Genomic DNA, 24,122 nt, shown 5'->3' with positions numbered 1-24,122 from the left:
TAGCTGAAATGTACTGTCCACATTTGGTTCTATGTGTAGTTTTCCTGAATACTGCATCATTCAGTGCTCATAACCACCTATACAGTAGATGTTAACTAACATCATCACCCTTATCCGCAGATGGGAAGACTGAAGCCCGAATGTTACTCAAGTGATGCTGAACAAGGTCACACGTTTAGTATAAGTGGCAGAACTGGGATTCAAATCTGGATTTTCTCACTTTAAGGCATGTGCACTTCTCCCTTCGCTAATTTCTATTTGTGTTAGAGCTCTGAAAGCCAAACAATTGTGCATCGGTGACTGGTGGAAAAATAGATCCAACTTCAGTAGCTTTTTAGTATAATATAAGGGCTCATTAGAAATAACTACAGTAACAGCCCAGTGTCTTGTGCAAAGTAAGTTAATGTTGTGTGTCTTCCTTTAGGATTATCTCTTTGTCGCACAACAGAAGAGTTTATCCATAACAGAACAGACAAAGGGTCTGATGATTTTACATCTTACAAGGCAGGTTAATCAAAGGATAAGGCTGGACAGGGAGGGTTATTTAGTCCTATTTACACCTCCACAGGGCCTTTGCAAACTGTCCTGCCTTCCTAAGAGTCTATGCCAATTCAGATGACAGTTTTCAAACTTGTGACGGAGAAAAGGCTTATTAGCCTTTATTTCTGGAGTTTTCTAGATTCCGAACAACTATTCACATGTTCTCCAGAAATTTAGTTTTTTCCCTTATTCACTTATCATGTAGTAGTTTGCTATTCTATAATAGCATGGGGTTGGAAACATATTTAAAAACTTATTCTCACTTCTGACCTTCCAAATAAGTACTGCTCAATTGCTCAGTCATGTCCAACTCTTTGCAACTCCATTAACTGTAGCCTGCCAGGTTACTCTGTCCATAGGATTCTCCAGGCAAGAATACTGGAGTGGGTTGCCATTTCCATCTCCAAAATAAGTAATACAATACATCAACTACAAAATCATTAAGAAAATAGGTTCAGCTCTTCGAGAGTCCATGTTGTAAAACCATGGATAGTTTTGAAACTATTGGTTTAGTCCAGCATTCAGGGCTCTCTCTTCATAACATTAACCTGATCAGTTTTCCCATTTGATCCCATCTTTATCACTCCTGTCACTTCACTAACACACACTGCTGAACCAGTCTCACCCATGTCCCTCTGGTTTTTGGAGCACCAACCTGTACACAGAGATGGCCCCTTCCTGTCTTCTCCACAAACCATGCCCCCCACCAGAACTCAGTGCAGCGCTTTTTCTTGATATTCTCTCTTATCAGCCTTCACGGAGATCACCCTTCACTTTACTAAACTCTTACGCTACAAACCATCTCTTTGGATCTCGGTATTTATTACCCTGCACTGTTTACTAACTTCCCACGTCTATGGCTCTGAGAATCCTAACTGGATTGTTCATTCTTGAGGACCAAGTAAGTGTTACAATTCACTGTCTTCCAGACTAGATGTGAAAGTGAAAGTGTTAGTCGTTTAGTCGTGTTTGACTTTTTGAGACCCCATGGACTGTAGCCTGCCAGGCTCCTCTAGGAATACTGGAGTGGGGATAGCCATTCCCTTCTCCAGGGGATCTTCCCAAATAGGGATCAAACCTGGGTCTCCTGCATTGCAGGCAGATTCTTTACTGTCTGGGCCACGAGACTAGATACAGGTAGAGAAATAAAAAAAGGGGATTCCTTGGCAGTCCAGTGGTTAGGACTCAATGCCTACACTGCAGGGGGCGTGGGTTCAGTCTCTAGTCAGGGAACTAAGATCCTCCATGGCACATAGCTGAAAAGTAAATAAATATGCTGTCTCATTTAACATCACAAATAACCTTGTGAAACAGGTACCGTACAAAAAGAAAAAAATGGACTTAAAATTATTTTTAAAATATTAATCTAAATTAGGTTAATTCCAGTATATTCCAAGTACATAATTGCTTTTTTAGCTGTTGAACTTCATCTTAAAAAATCTATAAGCCACATTTAAGGTCTACTGAGTCTTAAAAAAAAGTACGGATAATCACATCTTCCTTTTGATTTCTAATATACTAAAGGTTGGTTATGTGCTTACAATACAATAAAGAAAAAAAAATTCACTGTCTTCCATAGTATTTAGCATAATGCCTTATGTATAAAAATAGTCACTGAAGTTTAAGGGTACTTCTCTTAAGATTATATTAATGTTATTTATATTGATAGTTGAGCAAGTTAAAGATGAACTCTTTAGAAAAATGAAAAGTGTGATGATAAGGTCAAATTTTAATTTGCAATTTGAAACTCAAGAACATGTGGGTTACCTGCTTTCGTGTACAAAATGGAGAATTTCCCTATATTACCTGGGTCTCCCAGCTGACAACAGACAGTTCCAGCCCCTACTAAGAGTTACCTTCTCTTTGGATACACAATCACTTTCGTGCCTTCTTTCTAGAACATCTGAGTCATTCTCTTTCTGTTTCCTATCATTCTCCTCAAGAATTTTTATATAAAATGTCCAAGGAAACTTAAAAAGAAGTTCACACACCGTTTTATAAAGTTGGCAAAAAGTATCCGATGTGAATATCCCAGCCTTCGGATTCTTGCTGTTTCCAGAATGCCCGTGTAGCGAAGCTGGAGCACAACCTTTTCTTTGTCATATTTTCTTGCCTGACGTTCATTGTTTGGCTTGATGCAGCGGACAAAGTGAGGTTGGCCGACCACCATTTTAGATAACAAATCCATCAGAGAATACTGTAATTTGCAACAAAAATAAAATTCCCAACATAGCATATAGACACTTAGCAGCCTGCACATCTTTCTTTTAATTATAAGAATAAAATCTGAAAATTGAGTGTTATACAGTAATATATAATTTTTATTAATGCATATAATTAACATATGCATTAATAAAAATTGTATTTATAGTATATATTTTAAAACATACTATATTTATGATATTTACTATTAAAAATGTAGAAGCAATAGCTAGGAATGTACATATTAAAAGGTTTCCTGTAAATTCTTAAGGCAGCTTTAATTAATAGATAATATTGTTTTCTCTTACCACAACTTTTATTAATAGGCTTAATTAACATGAAAATGTTACATATTAATTTCAAGGCTGGTGCTTGGGACTGGAAAGGCCCTGAATATTATTTTTGATATAGTGTGTTTGGAAGTAATTATATCCTCTCAGGGAAACTTGACAAATTTCAATATTTAGGCACACAATTTGGTTTCCTCCTTATACTATTAATTTCCTTGTCTAGCTCCTTTTTTTTTTTTTTTTAAGAAAGTACAAAGTCCTTGTCAGTTATCAAGGACTGAGAAGTTAATGCACTTTAATATATAAGACACAGTTATGTATGTGTGTGCTAAATCACACACACACAGTTATGAGTGTGTGTGCTGAGTCACTTCAGCCATGTCTGACTCTTTGAGATCCCACGGACTGTAACCCACCAGGCTCCCTGTCCAAAGGATTCTCCAGGCAAGAATACTGGAGTTGGTTGCCATGCCCTTCCCCAGGGAAGACACAGTTATAAAAACAAGCAAATCCATTAGGTACTCAGGTACTCTAATCTGCTCTGGTTTGATGATTTTCTTATTTTAGAAATATTTTAATCAGACAGATATGAAAACTGTCTTCTGCAGCAATACTTTATTAAAACAGCAGCCAATTGCTGGATAGCCAGCAACACAGTAGGATAATCATGGTTCAACTAAAAGTGGAATCTCAGGAAACTAGTGAGAAATGGAATATTTCCTGCCATACCAGGATGTCACAGTCATTAGCAAATGCAGCCACCACTGATGGTGAGCTGGTGAGCCCTGAGGAACTCAGGAAGGAAAAAACACCTGCCATTTAGCAGCCTTCAGACTGCAGCCACTCCCTACAGTAAGTCATGAGAAAATTCAAGATGTGAATATACAGAATATTGGCCCCAGATAGGTGAAGTGCATATCAAAGGAATAATTTCAGTGAACCCAGACTCTCGCATCTTCCTATACACAGAAAAGCGCTAAATTCCTCAACTTCAGATATCCAGTGTTCTTTATTTAACAATAATCTTTTGATGTTCAGACTACCTGCCCTTTGTTGGAAAACTTTTATATACCCTGGCTCTCTCCTCGTCTCTTCAGAGCAGTTCTCTCAGGCTTGAAGTCCTAAAAATTCCCACTGAATAAAGCATAACTCTCAACTTTTAGGTTGTGAATATTTTTAAAGTCAACTCCAGTATGTCAAAGACCAGGATCACAACTGTTGAATATACGGACAGAGACAGCTGTTGCTAGCTGAATCTCCTTTACTGATGGACATTTCAAGCCTGGGCGATGAAGCCAGTGCAAACTAAATCCTAGAACTGGGCAACTGACAAAGCACTGGATTTGCATGGCTTCCTCATGGGCACTGAGACCCAATTGTGAGCTTCTTCAAACAGCTGGGCTCTGACACTATGGGGGCCTTTTCATTACATTTCTTTGTAATGAAAGTGAGTAATGCAAGTGACTCACTCTCTAAAGTGAGTCATGATCACTTTAGTCCCACATCTTTCAGGCACTAGAGATACAAGTTTGATGGACGTGTCTGCTGGCATTCTGAGCAAGAGCTCCCTGAAACTTTGGCATCGGAGTTTCTTAGGGACCAAGGCAGAGTGCTACATTATGCTCATTCTCTGCAGAATGAAAAATAACTGAAAATATGTTACATACTGTGTGGAACAGATACATATGTTACATACTTAAAATATATTACATACTATATGGAATATATCCATTTTCACTGCAGCCTGAGGTACAAAACAACTTTATGAATGAATGGTTTAACATACACACAGTGTTTAATGTCAACAACAGTGATATGCTAATAGTCTTGCATAACTCACTTAAAGCAAAAGAAATAATCTGGCTGTAAATACTCTCATTCAGCTGTGCTGGAGCCTGCTCTAAGGTGGATGTACCTGAAGCAAATGAGACATTCAGCATATAAATGCATGAGGTGATACTCAAAGGTGATTAAGCACACACAGTCTGCTACAAGCTTAGGACCTGAAAAATATTTAATAAAGCTACCCAGTTATTTTTAAAAAGTATTTCATGACTCTGTTGAGAACTGGATTTACTCACTGAACACAGAGTAAATTTAACTCAATTTCCTCCTCTCCCTCCATGTTACATGGAATCAATAATTTCTAAGTTTTAGGTGGTATCTTATTCATTTTCATTGCCTGGTTAATTACCATTTCATCAGAAGATATAAACAAGACCAGGAACCAGTAATGAAGACAGGGTAGGTTCTCCAGCACACAGAGAGAACAAAGGGCTTCTTTACTTTGCTATCTCCTATCTTGTCCCAGGAAGAAAAGTCACCCTGATTCCATGCTGAGGTCACAGTGAATCACTTCCTTGGCACGTTACTGTGTTTCCCTGGTGGCCCTGCTCTTTGCCCCATGTCTACACTGGTTCTATTTTTCTCTTGAGGTTTTCAGCTCGTCCGGGCAAAGGGGGGTATTGATGGAGATGAATGCTTGACCCTGTTCCATCTGTCTGTCCACCCTAAAATCATCCAGAGCTTGAAGAAAGATTGATGGATATCATATCATTGAATGCTAAACCTTTTTAGGCTTTATTCTAGTGAAAACGTGCTTGGTTCTATGGAAAAACTGTAACCAAGCTATGGACCTCCCTTAAGACTGATCTAGTATACAATAATTTTATCCATAAAATGCCAAAGTAAACCAATCCATAGGTTTTTGACAATACCTAATATATCCTATATCTAACAGATAGTAAATGAAATACAACAAAAATTCTTCTTTGCTAATAGCATTCTGATATTTGTTACTTACTTTTAACCGGCAACTCTCATTTAGAATAAACAACATGCTTAAGCACAACACATCATAATGTCACATCTTACTCTAAAATAGGATGCAACTGTTTGTGTTTTCATGTTGGTCGTCTCTCTGGCGTGACGGGTGGCTTCTCCAGTTTCACCCTAAGACCAAGAAAGACAGTGATGCTCCGGCATCTGTTGTACTTTACGATCTACAGGGAGCACGTGGAACCTTCCTCAGCCTACCCTTTCACATATATAAAAGGACAAAACGCTGAAGTTTTACTTGAAAGTAATTGTTTTGTCATTCTCATTGGGACTTTAATCAGTTTTCCATGGGATGTGAGTATCTCTGACTTTCCATTGAGTTCAGTCGCTCAGTTGTGTTCATCTCCTTTCAACCCCGTGAATTGCAGCACTCCAGGCCTCCCTGTCCATTACCAACTCCCAGAGTTCACTCAAACCCATGTCCATCGAGTTGGTGATGCCATCCAGCCATCTCATCCTCTGTCATCCCCTTCTCTTCCTACCCTCAATCCCTCCCAGCTTCAGAGTCCTTTCCAATGAGCCAACTGGTCGCATGAGGTGGCCAAAGGACTGGAGTTTCAGCTTTAGCATCAGTCCTTCCAAAGAACACCCAGGACTGATCTCCTTTAGAATGGACTGGTTGGATCTCCTTGCAGTCCAAGGGACTCTCAAGAGTCTTCTCCAACACCACAGTTCAAAAGCATCAATTTTTCGGTGCTCAGCTTTCTTCACAGTCCAACTCTCACATCCATACGTGACCACTGGAAAAACCATAGCCTTGACTAGATGGACCTTTGTTGGCAAAGTAATGTCTTTGCTTTTGAATATGCTATCTAGGTTGGTCATAACTTTCCTTCCAAGGAGTAAGCATCTTTTAATTTCATGGCTGCAGTCACCATCTGCAGTGATTTTGGAGCCCCAAAAAATAAAGTCTGACACTGTTTCTCCTGTTTCCCTATCTATTTCCCCTGAAGTGATGGGACCAGATGCCATGATCTTAGTTTTCTGAATGTTGAGCTTTAAGCCAACTTTTTTACTCTCCTCTTTCATTTTCATCAAGAGGCTTTTTAGTTCCTCTTCACTTTCTGCCATAAGGGTGGTGTCATCTGCATATCTGAGGCTATTGATATTTCTCCCAGCAATCTTGATTCCAACTTGTACTTGTTCCAGCCCAGCATTTCTCTGACTTTAGCTAATACATATTTAGTTGGTCTTGGAGTAACATTTAAACTAATTATAAAAGAGGAGTTTGGACTATATCAGAAATGCATGATTATTTAACTGACAAGCAGTAATATGAACATAACAATATCTGTTGAAGTAGAAAAGAATGATCAAAAAGAGAAAATGAAGGGAAAGGCTGTTTAGCCTTCTCACACAAATACTGCCATTGTATGAGGAGGTTAGGTTCTTAGACTTACTGCCGTGAAAAACCTTTTCTTACCTTTGTCAGGTTGATTGATTTTTCTGAAGTCCTCATTTGATAGTTTATTATGTTTTTTGTTTGAGAATGTGGCAGATTACCTATGGGAATGTAGAGAAAATTCATACGCCTTTTAGAATCTTTAATGGCTACAAGGTTTCCTCCACCTGAAAGTTAAAATAAGAATTGCTGGTCCTATAATATAAATACTTGGTTAACTAGTCATTGAGACACTTAGAAATAAAGTACTATTACTCGAAAATCTATAACTAGTGTTAAATTCAGAAAAAAGTAAAACTTCCAGCTTAAAAAACAGAAAAAGTTGAGGTAAGTGTTAGATTTCCTTTTACCTGCTACAAGATATGGGGTGATGAGGACAAAGGGAGCAATCTGCTTCTTTGTGTGTGTGTTTTAAATAGCAGCTGAGATTTTCTTTTTTTTTAAGATTTTTTATTTGATGTGGAAAGGCTTTATTGAATTTGTTACAATATTGCTTCTATTTTACGTTTTGGTTTCTTTGCCACGAGGGACCTGGGATCTTAGCTCCCTGATCAGGGATCAAACCTGCAGCCCCTGCTTTGGGAGGCGAAGTCTTAACCACTGCTTTGGAAGGCGAAGTCTTAACCACTGGACTGCTAGAGAAATTCCCTGAACTTTTCCTTAATGCAAACATCAGCTTTACAATGGGCCTAAAAAATCATATGGATCATTAATTCACATGAAGTAATTATATGCAAATCAAACATGGTTGAGATCGAAGGACATTTTCAACCTAACATTCAGAAATATGTGCCTGGTGCTGGTCTGTATAACTGTACACAATCGAGGTTATAAAAACTTGTGGTGTAGTGAAAATATTATGTCCTTTGAAGCCAGGAAGACCTGGGTTTACATACCAGCTGTAGTTCTTAAATTGTGGATTATTTACTTGGTCTCCGAGCCACAGTGTGAGTCCATAAAATGGGGATGATAAAGCCCACCTCACAGGATTTTGACGGCATGACAGTAGGTCTGGCATGAGGTAGGTGCCTGGAAATGTTAGCTATTTTTCACTCCTTGCGCACCCTTCCCACCTCCCCCACCAAGCACAGTACACCAACCAACCTACAATCCATGAGTTTATCATCCTAGGAGAAGTGACTGAAATGTCTCCAGAATTCAGTGTCACTTCAGGAAGACAGTTTTCTTTTGTGCTTTTAGGCGATAAGTAAAGGCTTTGTGTTTTGGCAAATCATTCTTTTTTTTTTTTTTTGTCTTTTGGTGGCTGCAGAAGGTTGCCTCTGAGCTAAGGGTGCAGGAAGGAACCCTGCCTGGGCTGTGACTGGCATGCCACTGCTCTGGTCTCATTCCCCTCCCCTCATCACTTCAGGAAAAGCTCTGGAGTGAGAGCATGGCTTTTCTGCTGGGCTGAAACTGCCTCTGCACAGGTGCCTCTTGAAATGAGACTCTTCTGGACACAGGTGAGTGGACAGAGACGGTCACCAAGCATTGTCAGAGGGGCAGTTTCAGGAATTATGCTTAGTGGGTTGTTTTTTTTTTTTTTTTTTCTGTTTACGATTACCAGGGAAAGTTTTGGAAAAAAAAAATTTACTTGGGGAAAAAATGACCACCGACTCAGATTTCTTGGAAGCATGATGGATATACAAAGTGAGAAAAGCACATTAATTAGGATAGACTCATTGCTTTTAAAAATCTGTATTTGAGGGGGTTTCAGGATGGGGGACACACATACACCCATGGCTGATTCATGTTAATGTATCACAAAAACCACTACAATATTGTAATTAGCCTCCAATTAAAATAAATAAATTAATTTTTTTAAAGCCCTATATTCAAAAGGAAGAAATTTTCTTAAATCAATGACTTAAGTTTTCACATTAGAAATTAGAAGACAAAATAAACCCCAAAGGAAAAAGAAGAAAACAACAAGACAAAAGCAAAAAAAAAAAAAAGAAATCAATAAAATAAAATGAAAAATTCAATAGGTAAAATCAATGAAACTATAAGTTGGTTCTTCAAGAATATCAATAAAATTGGTAAATCTCTAGAAAATCTATCAAAAATAAAATGAGAGAGGACACAAGTTATTTATATCAGGAATGAGAGAACAGATATAACCTCATGATCTACAAATATCAAAAGGACAATAAAAGATTATTATCAACTTTATGTCAATAAATTTGACAGCACAGATTAAACAGAAATTTTTCTTAAAAGATAAAACTACTCTAAAGCTAATTCAAAATTAAAATAACTTGAATAGCTTTGTATTTATCAAAGAGTTGAATCTGTAGTTAAAAGCCTTGTCACGCACATACACACAAAAACCCTTTGGGTTCAGATGACATCCCTGGTGAATTTTACAAAGTCATTTAGAAACAAATAATATTCACCCTGGGGGCTTCCCTCATAGCTCAGTTGGTAAATCATCTGCCTGCAATGCAGGAGACCCGGTTTGATTCCTGGGTTGGGAAGATCTGCTGGAGAAGGGATAGGCTACCCATTCCAGTATTCTTGGGCTTCCCTTGTGGCTCAGATGGTAAAGAATCTGCCTGCAATGTGAGAGACCAGGGTTTGATTCCTGGGTTGGGAAGATGCCCTGCAGAAGGGAAAGGCTACCCACTCCAGTATGCTGGCCTGGAGAATTCCCATACAGTCCCATTCCTATACAGTCCATGGGGTCGCAAAGAGTCAGACACAACTGAGCGACTCACTAATATTCACCCTATTTTTCCTGAAAATTGAAGAGGAAGCATTATTTCTCAATTCATTCTATGAGACCAGCATTACTCTGATTCCAAAATCAGAAAAAAAATTATAAGAAAACTACAGTCCAATATTCTCCATGAACATAGATGCAAAAATTCTTAAAAAAAGGTTAGCAAATTGAATCTGGCAATACATAGTCAAATGCATCATGACCATGTCAAGATTTTCCCAGGAACTAAACTTAGTATAATGTTCAAAACCCAATACGTGCAACTCACCATTTTTATAGATTTTAAAACAAAACAAAGTAAAAACAAACAATCATCTCAGTACATGCAGAAAATGCATTTGACAAAATTCAAACACGCATGCTTGATAAAAACTTAGCAAACTAGAAACAGAAAGCAACTTCCTCCTGATTAAGGACATTTATGAAAAACCTATAGCTAACATATCATAGTTAATGGGGAAAATCTGACAGCTTCCTCCAAGATCAGGAATAAGCCAAGAATGTTCACTGTCACCATTTGTATTCATCATTGCATCTGTGATTCTGGGCAGTGCAACCAGGCGATATGAAGAAACACCACATAAAAAGAATGAAAAAGAAAGGGCAAACACTTTAGTCCCAGATGACACCACCATCTATGTTGAAAACCTATGGAATTTACAAAAAAAAGCTACTCTAACATGAGTTTAGTAACATTGCAGGGCAAAATATCAATACACAAAAACCAACTGGATTTCCATATACTAGGAACATACAAAATTTGAACTAAAAAGCACCGTTTATTAGAGCATAGAATGTGATATAATAGTAGATAATTTGACAGAAAACATGCAAGACTTGTACACTGACAACTACAAAATGTTGCTGACAGAAATAAAGGAAGACTTGAGAAATAAGCATATTGTGCTCCCTGATTGGAGGACTCAATATCATGAAGATAGCAGATATCCCCAAACTAATCTATAGCTTCAGGGCAATCCAATCAAAGTTTCACCAGCATTTTGGCTAGAAATTGACAAATTTCATTTTAAATTTACATGGAAAGGCAAAGGAATTATAATCACACCTGGACAACTCTGGAAAAGAAGAACAAAGCTGGGTGACATATATTACCTGATTTCAAAATTTTTAATAAAGCTACAGCGATTGAGAAGTGTATTATTGGCATAAAGACAGACAAATATCAGTGATACACAATACAGCCCAGAAATAAACAGACTCTCTCTCCTTCTCTGTCTCTCCAAGGATGCCCAAGCAATGCATTAGGGAAAAGAATACTCTTTTTAACAAATGATGCTGAAACAATTGGAGAGGGGCATGAAGGACTGGAATGAAGAACAATAAAGACTCAAGAGGAAACACCATTTGGGGATAATGAACTTGTTCACTATTACCTGTGGTGATGGTTTTACAGGAGTCTATGATGTCAAGGCCTCATCAAATTTTACTAAGTATGTGCTGCTTATTCCATGTCAGCTACGCCTCAACTATAAACTATAGTTGAATTATATCTCAACTATAACTCAAACTATAAAAAATGAAGTGCAGAAAATAATGTTAAACTCCAATAAAGAAAAGCAAACCAAATTACACTTTTTGCACTTAAAAGCAAATGCAAAGATTATGTAGTTGGTTGGAACAAAGGCATGTGACTTTTTAATCAATAAGGCAGAACTTGCTAAACTTTTGGAATCTCGAAGCATCATCCCATGCTGCCCACTCCTGACACAGCAGATAATTCTAAACTCTCTGAGGGTGACTGTACTCTTCTAATGAGAAGCTCGAACACCATCAAACTTTCTGGTGAGTGTTTCAAACACTTTACTGGAAACCTAGCTTCTTTACAAAACTAAAAACCAGCTCACACATACAAAAAAATGGAGGAATATTGCCTCAGCTTACCTGTTCTTGTCAGAGGATGGTTGACTAGCTGTCGAATTACACTGTTTTCTGATGACCTCAAAAGGAGCACAATATCAGTGGGAAGAGTGTCTCTATTTTTAGCTAAGAACCCACTTGCATTATAGATGACCTGTTGATAAAGTACATTACCAACACTGTCACAATCAATGTCATCACCCTGGTCCTCACTACCATCACCATTATCATTATCAATAGATACATGTGAAAGTGTTGAAGTGTTAGTCACTCAAGTTGTGTCCGACTCTTTGTGACTGCATGGACTGTAGCCTGCCAGGCTCCTCTGTCCATGGGATTCTCCAGGCAAGAATACTGGAGTGGGTTGCCATTCCCTTCTCCAGGGGATCTTCCCAACCCAGGGACTGAACTCGGGTCTCCTGCATTGCAGGTGGACTCTTTACCAACTGAGCCACTAGGGAAGCCCACATTAATAGATACATATAGACTGCTTACTCAGTGCTGAGTGACAGCTACACAAAGGTTTATAATGGTAATCCATTACAACTTGGCTAGAAATGTGAACCTCTTCAGGTTTACACTAACTCTTTTCAGAGACAAATTTGTGCCTCACTGATTTTATTTGGGTGGAAACGATCAAAAAGGGTTGATTCCTCCCATTTATTATGGCGGAAATGTTGTGTGTTTCCCTCCTCTATTTGGAGGATTGGGGCCAGAAAGGGATTCTCATTTCTATGATAATTGATTTTACCTGCAGTGAAAAGGCCTTTATAGAATTTGCTCCACAGCAGCGGGGTCTAGATATACTGTGGGTGTTTTGTGTTTCTGGCACTTCTAAATAATTTTAAGATTTTTAAAGATCAATGTAACCCCAAGATTTCAGTAGGGTTGTTCAATGTGGTTGCTTTTATGGGGTGAATTTCATCCCTCCAAAATTAGGTATGTTGCAAATCTAACCCCCAATATGACTATTTGGATACAAGGTCTTTAGAAGGTAATGAGGGTTAAAAGAGGTTTAAGGGTGATGCTCTAAGCCCACAGGACTGGTGGTTCTTATAATAAGAGGAAGATATACAGGAGATCTCTTTCTCTTCCTTACATGTACATAGAGGAAAGGCTATATGAAAACATAGAGAGAAAGTAGCCACCTGCAAACCAGGAAGAGAGGCCTCACAAGATACCAGATCTGCTGGCCCCTTGATCTGGGACTTCTAGTCTCCAGAACTGTGAGGAAATATAATTTCCATTGTTTAGGACACCCAGCCAGAGGTATTTTTGTTATGGCAGCCCAGAAGTCTAATATAGTTAAAAATAACTGGATAAAATGATCATAGGAAATTCTTAATGATTGTTTTAAACGAGACTTACTGATAAAATCGTGTGCTGAAAATCATAAGAAAGGCTGTAACTAAAATATTTAAGGTAGATTTTGCTTCCAATGACAAAAGTCTGGAATGTTGACTGACACAGAAGTTCTATTAGACTAGAATTCTTAGGGTTCTAGCCGTTATTCTATTTGTTTATGTATTTCTATGAATTCCCCTTCTTGATTTGAATATCTTCTCAGTCCTCCAATATTTATAATGTCATTGTGAGTGAAAGATCTGTTATTCTCTACAGAAGGAACAGAAGCCATCTTCTGGGCGCAGGACAACATATCTGAGGTTTGCTCTGGTATAGGAAAGTGTATCCATCAGTGCATAAACATTGCTTCCTCTAACTGCATGCCAGTCCATAAGCTAATCCTATCTAATTAATCAGCTCAGTTATCTGGACATACCTCCTGCCTGGTACCTTCTCTTGTTGGGAAGGAGGAGAGACAAAGGCTGCAGTGGACAGAGAAGCATCTCAAGTCTGAAGAAGGCAGTTTATACAAAAGGTTCCCCATTATCATTAAAAGAAGGGAAAACTGCCAGCCAATTGCAGCCCAAGCCAGATCTTAGGATCAGAAAGATGGACTCCTTATCTCATTATAACTATGTGTAAATATTTGGGGCCATAATTTCCATAGCTTTATTATTCAACAAAAGACTAAAGAGAACCTCAGTTATAGTGCTTCAGAGTTCTTACCTTTCCTGCATAATGGTGAATTCCAAAACTAAGCTCCATTCTTTTAGGTCTCCAGAAGTACTGTGATTTCAGATTACGTTCAAATTTTTCTGTAGAAAAAAATTTAACTCCAAGATTAAGCATGTTGGAATGTCTCAAAAAATACTGATTGACAGAATCTTCTCTTTCACCGTACAATGGAAAATGTGCAGTGAAAAAAACGGAAAATTTTATATAGCTACTGCATGTAGATTTGTAATATAATTATAAACGGTAAGGTAAAACTCGAGATCATGAATTTCACCATTCCATTACAATTGTAGTAATGGAATGGCACTCCTGCACAGCAGCAGTACTCAAACCTTGCCAAGCATCAGAATCACCTGGAGGGTTTGTTAAACTGCTGGGTCCCACCTCCAGAGCTTCTGACTCAATAGGTCTTGGAGTGGGATCCCAGAATTAACATTTCTAGCAAGTTCCCAAGGGGGATGCTGATGTCCCTGGTCTAGAGACCACATTCTAAGAACAGATGAAAGAAAAAACTAAGTACTTGAGATTGTCCAGAGAGCTTTGTGAAACACAACTGGATGTGAAACCATGAGCCTAGACATTTGGTATCTTGTCTCTCTTTTCTCTAAGAGGAGCTATAGGTTATTACTGATTACACAGGAAACACAATAGGATCATAAAGGAAGTTCTACAATAATTTTACCAACACAAGATCTCTGTTATTTCATGTCATGGAAGGTACATTTTAACATCAAAATCAAGTGACTAGTATGAAATGATTTCCCCACAACTTTGGGGTTATTTTCTTTTCCATCTATCTCTTTTCCATTCTGAGAGCTGTCCTTTTGCCCTGCCCTTCCATTTCTAATTTTGGGCTGGATGATCTCTAAGGTCATTTCTAACATAAAATCCTATGGTGAGGGCTCTACAATAATATAAGGTGAAGTTTAATATGGAAATTTATTTCACCCTATTATAAACATTCACTGGTCCGGGTATTAGATCAAAAGCCTCTTCTTTAAAGTTAGATGTCCAGTCTTTGTCACAGCAATATTCTACTAAATAACTTTAAAAATTAAAAAAAATTCATAATTGCATGACTGCATTTCATGAAAACTATGTAGACGTACTGAATTTAAAACTCACCTACAAGAGTTTGGTCGGTGGCCTTGGGAAATCTACTTTCTTCATCAAGGAGGGACAGTAAACCCATTGGCTTCTGCAGAAACATGTCTAGGAGAGGCCGGTTATCTTCATATTCAATAACTCTAGCATCAATATCTTCATTTAGGTATTCATTCTATAATGGGACATGACAGGCATAGAAATACTTAAAATTTTGTAAACAATATGTAAACTGGCAGAAATTACCTAAAATTCTGCTCTTCACATAAAAAATTGCTCCCTATGACCCTGCCCTTAAACTGAGGGTATCATTTTATTTCTCTCTCTCCAGATGTGCTAGTTCATTAAAGTCAGCACTGTTGATATTCAGGCTAGCAATAAAAAGTTTCTATTCCCTGTATTAGAATTCCCTCTATTAGAACCTCAAGCTTTCCAGACATGGGGGACTATGTTGTTAGTGAGCTGTAATGAAATCACGTTACATAGTTTCTTTTGTTAATGATTTCTTTGATGTGAACTGTTTCTTAAAGTCTTTATTGAATTTGCTACAATATTGCTTGCTTTTTATGTTTTGGTTTTTTGGCTGTGAGGCACATGAGATCTTGGCTCCCTGATCAGGAATGGAACTGGCACCTCCTGCATTGGAAGGCAAAGTCCCAAACACTGGACCACCAGGGAAGTCCTCAAGAATTGACAGAATATTAATTAGGTATATCTTAGGGTCACATTTCCCCCAATTTCAGCCTTTATCTAACTTCAGATGCTGAATATCTCAAGAGCATCACTTTTCAATCATGATGACATTTACATTATTTGGGATGAACAACTGTGGTCACAGGAGCCACTGATGGATGAAGAGCCAAGAACATGCAGGTTCCCAATGGGGCTCTGCCACTTAACTAGCCACCTGTCCTTTGGAACTTTCTTCCTCTTAGACATCCATTTTCTCATCTACTAAATGGAAGTAACAATCTCCATCTAACAAAGTAAAAATACCTGGTACGCTAGTAACCATCTGTGGTTGAGTATACTGTAATGTCAAATGCATAAAATAAAAACAATAAACAATAATTTCTGGAAGATGGCAGTACCAGCACAACATAGATGCTGATGATCTATTTTATGAAAGGGATGGGAAGAATCATGCTGCAGCTCTGCTTCTGACTTTTGCCTTCATTCTGCGTCCTCCCCCACCCCTAGTGCTGCAGTCTGTAAGAGAGGACATAGATGACCTCTGACCTCCAACCCTTAGAGACACTTACATGGAAGGTACACAGCAGGTCTCAGGTTCTAAAGCAGCTATTGCTGGGCAAGTATAACAGATAATCACTGTCTGGGGCAGAGCGTTCTCCTCCATTCACAAACTCAAGTCACATGCTATTTTCATTACTATTTTAATATATTCTTCAATATATGTATATATTTATTCAATACATTCAATAATACATTGGATATATTACCCAATAATATATTCTTGAATATAAATATTTTCATTGAACACTTTATAATAAATCACTGTGATGGATGATAAAGAGATGTTTAAAATGAAGTCCCTGTCCTCAGTGGATTTAAGATAAACTGAGTGATTAGTAAATAAATACCTAAAATGCAAGGTAACACAGGTTAGATAAGTGGTATGTACAGAGTGAAAAAGCTGGCTTAAAGCTCAACATTCAGAAAACTAAGATCGTGGCATCTGGTCCCATCACTTCATGGGAAATAGATGGGGAAACAGTGGAAACAGTGTCAGACTTTGTTTTTTGGGGCTCCAAAATCACTGCAGATGGTGACTGCAGCCATGAAATTAAAAGATGCTTACTCCTTGGAAGGAAAGTTATGACCAACCTAGATAGCATATTCAAAAGCAGAGACATTACTTTGTCAACAAAGGTCTGTCTAGTCAAGGCTATGGTTTTTCCTGTGGTCATGTGTGGATGTGAGAGTTGGACGATGAAAAAAGCTAAGCTCCAAAGAATTGATGCTTTTGAACTGTGGTGTTGGAGAAGACTCTTGAGAGTCCCTTGGACTGCAAGGAGATCCAACCAGTCCATTCTAAAGGAGATCAGTCCTGGGTGTTCATTGGAAGGACTGATGCTAAAGCTGAAACTCCAGTCCTTTGGCCACCTTATGCGAAGAGTTGACTCATTGGAAAAGACCCTGATGCTGGGAGGGATTAAGGGTGGGAGGAGAAGAAGACGACAGAGGATGAGATGGCTGGATGGCATCACGGACTCAATGGACGTGAGTTTGGGTGAACTCCGGGAGTTGGTGATGGACAGGGAGGCCTGGCATGCAAATGGTCGGACACGACTGAGCGACTGAACTAAACTGAACTGATGTACAGTGTACTACAAGGGGTTCTGAGAAAGAGAATTTATCTGGGATCTTGGTGGAAGAATTTAGTCCATGGCAGGTGGGGATTTAATATGCAAATCTTTTAACCACTGCTTTTAGAGCCTTGTAAAATTCAAATCACAGTTTGAGTGTCACCAGGAAAAAAACAAACATGTATTTTTAAATACAACAAAATCTTAATACATAAAAATGAGGCAGAACACGCTGCTCTGAAAGGTAGATCACCTGAAAGATGTCCAGTTTACCCAGTATGAAAAAATGGAAACTTACAAAAAATGGGAACTGTGAAATGAAGTTTCACAGCTTTTTCATTGGAAGGTAACCTTGAGAGATGTACACAGACCTAGAATTACTTGGCTGTCAGACAAATTATGCTGACAGCAGATTATAGCTTAAATGGCAACTGCAAAGTTCAAAGAGGCTCTGAATGTTTTCTATGAAAAGTGTGCAAGGTTAAAGTCTAAACCAATGCATTTTTCACTTCTATTTGCCTGTGTCTAAATCCACTGACTGCTTTGGTGGCAGGTTACACAGAGCAGAGAGGAGGAACCTGGAAAACAATGGACTTAGACTTTTAAGACACTGATTAGTATCTCTAGGCAAACTGATGGAGAAAAAAAAATGCTGTTAGGATTTACAAAGCACTCTTAGTAAAATGGTTATGCCTGAAACAACATATTATGTATTCTTATAGCTGTTATGATCTCAAAACATTGTTGTTTTTAAGTATATGTGGAAATATGTAGCCCATATAACTACTCAGAAAGTCCTCTGTTATGTCCTGTACATTAAAAATACCTTCAAAGAGGATGAGTAGAGTTTTTTTTTTAGTGTTTATTTATTTATTTGGCTGTGCTGGGTCTTTTCTCTTTTTTGCATTTTTATTTATTTATTTTTTACTTTATAATATTGCATTGGTTTTCCCATACGTCAACATGAATCCGCCACGGGTATACACGTGTTCCCCATCCTGAACACCCCTCCCACCTCCCTCCCCGTACCATCCCTCTGGGTCATCCCAGTTGTGCTGGGTCTTAACTGTGGCATGTGGGATCTAGTTCCCCAAATAGGTATTGAACCCAGGTCCCCTGCACAGAGAGGACAGACTCTTAGCTACTGGACCACCAGGGAAGTCCCCAGGGGAGTTACTATCTGCAGTAAAGCTGAGCTGTTCAGCATATAAAATCCCTGCTCTGTTCAGGTGTCCCAAATTCTTTTTGAAAAAGGGATCATTTTAAATATATATCAAGGAGAAAGGAAGTGAGAAGTTGTGTTTGTTAGAAAACTTCATGCCTAAGATAAGATTTCCTTGTTTCGCAATGAATTTTGAGTGTGAGGTGTGGACAGAGTAGAAAGAAAGGCTATGGAAGATGCATCCACAGCTACGGCCTACACCACAAGCTTACATATTTTGGGTCAAAATGTCACCCCAGGAGAGATTCAAGATTACTACACTGTCCTCAGACTCACACAACAGCGTAGAAGGGTGGCTACCATTAACAGATAGAGCCATGGATATTTAGGGGTAGGTGGGACCAGGGCAGGTAGAAATAAAGATGAAAAAGGTAGAGTTCCTGTCCTCTGCATGAGCGCTAGGTCGCTTCAGTTGTGTCCGACTCTTCGCGACCCTATGGACTGTAGCCTGCCAGGCTCCTCTGTCCATGGGATTCTCCAGGCAAGAGAAGAGACATGGAGTGGGTAGCTGTGTCCTCCTCAAGGGGATCTTCCTGACCCAAGGATTGAACCCACGTCTCCTGCGGCTCCTGCACTGCAGGATGCTCTACCACTGAGCCACCCAGGCCCTTAGAGCACAGGAAGAATGCTCTCTGCCTTTCCATTTCAACCTTTAATTTACCTCCTCGGGCTCCCCTGTTTTGTCTCTACTCTCTTTTCCAGTTGTTGCATCTACGAGGTCTATAGCCTTCCCGTTCAGGAGTCTACGCTGTCCCGCTGTCACAGTCTCCGTCACTGCGGCTGCCACCTGCTGCAGTGCTAGCATGCTCTTCACTTTCCTTCCTTCCTGATTTAGGTTGATTCTCCTTGGCCTTTCTCTTTCTCTCTTTTTCCTCCCTTCCTTCCTCTCTCCCTCCTTCCTTCTTCCTTTCTTTCAATGAGATGGAGCCTGTTTTCTTCCGTATGAGAGAATACTTTGTTCGGTTCCTGGTTCTTTTCAACTTTATTTGTTAATGAGAAGATGCTCGGATGGGTATCAGACACCTGGATTCCGTCCTGGCTTTGTTTAATCAGCCTGTAACATTGGGCAAGTTATCTATGAACTGTATAAATGATCTACTTAGGTTTCTTCTGGTTTTAACATTTCAAAATGCTGACACTGCCTGAATGTGTTGTAAAACTTAATAGATAAATGAATGTGTTGTTGACAGAACATTTGCAGGGGGAAAGAGGCCACACGTATACATTTATTCCCTGACATCTGTCTTTTAGTAAAAGAATTCTTACTCACCAACTGCTCATGAGTGTACATATTCATGAAAATGTTGCCATGTGGAAAGAAATCATTGAGAAGTTATTCATTCTAAGAGAGAATGAAAACCTTTATAGGTTGAAAATCTGTGATTTTGTGTGTTATCAGTACTCGAGGTGAATTATACATTTATTACAGTGAAAAAAGAAATTTTGCCACTTTTTATGCTGAACTAATTTCAAACTAACAGGAAAGTGGCAAGAATGGTACAGAGGACTTCTATGTATCCTTTCCTAGCCTTTTATTGCATTTGCTTTATCATTTGCTCTCTTTCTATATATACATATTATTTTTAGTAATAATATTTTACTGAAATAACTTTTTAAAAAACTAAAAATGAAGAAAGCAAAGTGGCAAATATGCATGCTGTAAAAACCTAAATAAAATTTATGATTGGAAATATATTTCTTTCAGTGTTTTCTATTCAAAGCTGATATCAACGGTCCTGCTCATTTTTAAGTTAATGTTTATAGCAAGCCAAAGGGAATACTGATCATCAATTTGAGATGACATAGGTCTTTAATTCAGAATTTGAAAAGTAACCTAATGAGGCAGTATTTTGGATAATTCCTAATAAATATACATATTTTACATTTTACATATATTTCCCTGGTAGGTTGGACAGTAAAGAATCTGCCTGCAATGCAGGTGACCAGGGTTTGATCCCTGGGTCAAAAGATCCCCTAGAGAAGGGAATGGCATATCACTCCAGTATTCCTGCCTGGAAAATTCCATGGACAGAGGAGCCAGGCTATAGTGTATGGGGTTGCTAAGAGTCAGACATGGCTGAGAGACTAACACACACACAATGAATTTTGTAGAAAGGAGATTTAATTGATGTTCCACAGAATGGCTCCTTTTTTTTTTCCTGAAAAAAGAGCTGTACAATATATTTTGAAATGGTAAGTCTCATCTAGTCACTTTTTGTACATGGTACCTTGAAAAGTGTTTAAAAGCCATAAAGGATTTAACAAATTTATACTCCATTGACGCTGATTTAGGATAAGGAGACATTGCACTGGAATCCAGACATGTAGTTTTCTTTACACCAGGATCTCCTTCACCTTAAACTAGTTCCCCTTTACTGTCCTGTTTCAGTCTTCACCAAAAAATGCTTTCCAGTTTGTCAATACTGTCCTCTACCCTCACATGCAGAAAACCATAGTAGCTGTATATAGATCTATGCTCCTAACTGCATATCTCATTCAACATTATTTTTATTCATAATTAAAATATTTTAAAAATATTATCAAATTATAAAAATAAGTACCACACATACCCACATCCCATGCAGAGCGCTGACCCACTTCCTTGATGGAAGAGGAACAGTGTGCATTGTGGGTGGTGAGTGAGGGGTGGGAAGGACCAGGAGTCCAGAAGGCAGCCTGCAAGAGCCAGAGGGAAAACGCATTTTGCTCACAGCCAGGAGAGGCTTCAGGGATGCGCCACGTGCATCCACTCATTTAGGTACCAGCTTCCACACTTAGGGCTTCCCTAGGGGCTCAGACGGTAAGGAATCTGCCTGCCATGCAGGAGACCTGGGGTCGATCCCTCAGTCGGGAAGATCCCCTGGTGAAGGGAAAGGCAACCCACCCCAGTATTCTTGCCCAGAGAACTCCATGGACAGAGAAGCCTGGTGGGCTACAGTCCACGGGGTAGCAAAGAGTTAGACAAGACTGAGTGACGTGTGTGTGTGTGTGTGTGCGCACGCGCGCATGTGTGCATGTGTGTTCCATGCTCAATAGGTGAGAAGTTTAAGGAACATCTGGTGTGATCTCAAACAGTAGCTGAAAATTTGGCCAACCATTTATAAAGGAAGATTTGTTGTATACCAAGGGTTTCTTCAATGTACAGTCTGTCAATGCTGATAAGGCAACTGCCTATAAAATGGCCTTTACCCCTTGGAGAGCACACAGAACACAAATGGCACTACCACTGCACACACATGGTGCAACAGGGGAAAAAGCTGGATATAAAATAAAAATTCACACTTGCAAGCAAAACAATTTGAAACGTATAAGGGGTTTATTTTTTATCAGATGATTGATTCTTTTTACTTTATGATGCTAAAAATGTGTAAAGTGTAGATACTATATAATTGAATGAATTTTTGTTCTTTGCAATTGCCACAAATTATGTGTTGGAGCCCACGTCCAAATCCTCAAAAGCTTTAAACTTTAGAATATGAACAGCTGGAGATAAAATTCATACACATCACATTCTGAGATAGGTCACTTATTTCATTTATCGCTTCCATTATGTGCTGTAAATAGCTTCCTGCTTATAAAATGACTTCTGACTTTTAATTTTAAACCCACGGGTACATATATGAATCACCTATGCATATTATATATATAATCCTATCCTTTAGAGAAACAACTATTAATAGCTCACTTTAAAAACCAACTCTAGTTTGGTTAATAGAAAAATGTGCTAATGGATCAGAAAGTTTATCCCCATCAATAGGCACACGAGGAAGTAGAGTGGATCTTCAGGATTCTAGAACAATGCTCTGGGGCATCACACAAGAATTCTGAGTCTAAGGAACAATGGTATTTATTCCAATCCAAACTCACGCCTGTGGGGGACTAATCCATGGTTGATATTCATTCTCTTTAATTTGAATTGTAAACTTCTAGGAAACAGACATCATTTCTTCTTGTCTGTACCACAATGATTACACCACAGTGCACGATTAAACGGACAAAACCCATCACTACACACCAGTCTGACTCTGACTTGAAGAGAACTTCAAGCTTTCTATCACTCTTTGCCTACGGTTGAGCTCCCTTCCACATGGAAGAAAATCAGAAAATAAGCAAAAACAAACCCCCAAGAAGCAAAATCTTGGCTACAGATTACCATGGAGACTCACTGTGAGGGCTATTACGAAAAGCTGCCTCCCTTAGTAGAAATGCTCTCTTTAAATGTGGTAGCTAATACACAGCTACATAAGCATTTCTCAGTTACATATAAATCTTGCCTTCACAGGGAAGTGAAGTGACAGAATGAAAGGAAAAGAAAAAAAAAAAAAAACAATCAGGTGCACCCACATGTTAAAATCAACAGAATCCATGACCATTCCTGTGTCCACCAGATCACAGATTCACTGACCTGGTCACTCAGCTGCCAATGTTTGGTCCATAAGATCATGAAGTAGGGATTCTCTGGTCCTTACCCCACGAAGGCACTTGAAAGGATTGGAAATGGCCTTAATTCCTCAAAATGCTTTGCATAATCCTGGATTTTAGTCGCATTTGTAATTTGCTGGAGCAATTTTGAGTTGATTTTGTCTTGAAAAACTCTCAAGGATTTTTTTTTAAAGTCATATTAGAGGAGTTTCACTTGTAGCAAGCCCAAACACAAAAGAACTAAAAGCATTAGGATGATAAATGAAATTCAAGGCTGTCAGTCAAAGTGGACCATAAGCTAACATTCTATTAAAAGTAAAAAGTAAATAATTGCTGAAAGATGTACATTGGGTTAAAGGCTAGTTTCAATAACACCAGGTTCTAAGCTTAATTCCTCAAAAAGAAGACTAACGGAAGCCTAGCAACACACATTATTGATTAATTAAGCAGACAGGAAATGCATCAAGATGTACCAGATCCCATGAAGCAGGTAACCCGCATAGATTCCTATCAAAAAGTCCAAATCACCCCCTGCTGCCTCAAGTTTACTTGTTTCAGTTTCTGGTTAGCATTGATGCTGTGAACACTGTGAATCAATAAAGCAGGATGATATTGATTTAATAAATATTCATTGAGCATTTGCTCTATGTCAGGCTCTGAAGATATAAAAAGAATTAATATATAATTGCTCAAGGAGCTTTCAGCCTCGTGAAAGAGAGCAAAAATGAAAACCAAATATTGTGTTGTCAAATGTCATGTGTTTTTACTGGAGCATAAAGGAGGAAGGAATAAGTCTCAATGGGGATTTCCCTGGAGGGTCAGTGGCTAAGACTCCACACTCCCAGTGTAGGGGGCCTGGATTCCACCCCCTGATCAGGGAAATAGATCCCACATGTTGCCACTGAGTGTCTGCATATCACAACTTAAGTCTTGAGTGCCACAACTGAAATAAAGATCCTGCTGCAACTAAGACTTGGCTCAGCCAAATAAATATTTAAAAAAGAATATGTCTCACTGTTGTTTTTTTTTTTTTTTTTTTTTTGAGTAAGCTAGTGGTTACAGATCCCATTCTATGAGAAAGAATATAAGTGGGAGGAAA

At 38.7% G+C, this 24,122-nt stretch overlaps 1 protein-coding gene across 1 annotated transcript in view; it reads right to left on the bottom strand.

Annotated features, from left to right (window-relative positions):
* Window positions 1-24,122, bottom strand: part of MYO3A (myosin IIIA) — a 158,378-nt gene that overhangs the window by 32,405 nt on the left and 101,851 nt on the right. The window contains exons 19-24 of the mRNA XM_068986752.1: window positions 15,074-15,227; window positions 13,940-14,028; window positions 11,894-12,023; window positions 7,294-7,373; window positions 5,907-5,984; window positions 2,532-2,737 (exon numbers count right to left, since the gene is read on the bottom strand). Coding sequence (XP_068842853.1) covers window positions 2,532-2,737; window positions 5,907-5,984; window positions 7,294-7,373; window positions 11,894-12,023; window positions 13,940-14,028; window positions 15,074-15,227 — 737 coding nt within the window. The remainder of the gene's footprint in view (window positions 1-2,531; window positions 2,738-5,906; window positions 5,985-7,293; window positions 7,374-11,893; window positions 12,024-13,939; window positions 14,029-15,073; window positions 15,228-24,122) is intronic.

The sequence above is a fragment of the Capricornis sumatraensis genome, chromosome 15, assembly GCF_032405125.1.
Source record: "Capricornis sumatraensis isolate serow.1 chromosome 15, serow.2, whole genome shotgun sequence".
NCBI classification, from domain to species: domain Eukaryota; kingdom Metazoa; phylum Chordata; class Mammalia; order Artiodactyla; family Bovidae; genus Capricornis; species Capricornis sumatraensis.
The sequence above is the reverse complement of the archived record's forward strand: the minus strand, read 5'-3'. Positions and strand labels throughout refer to the sequence as shown.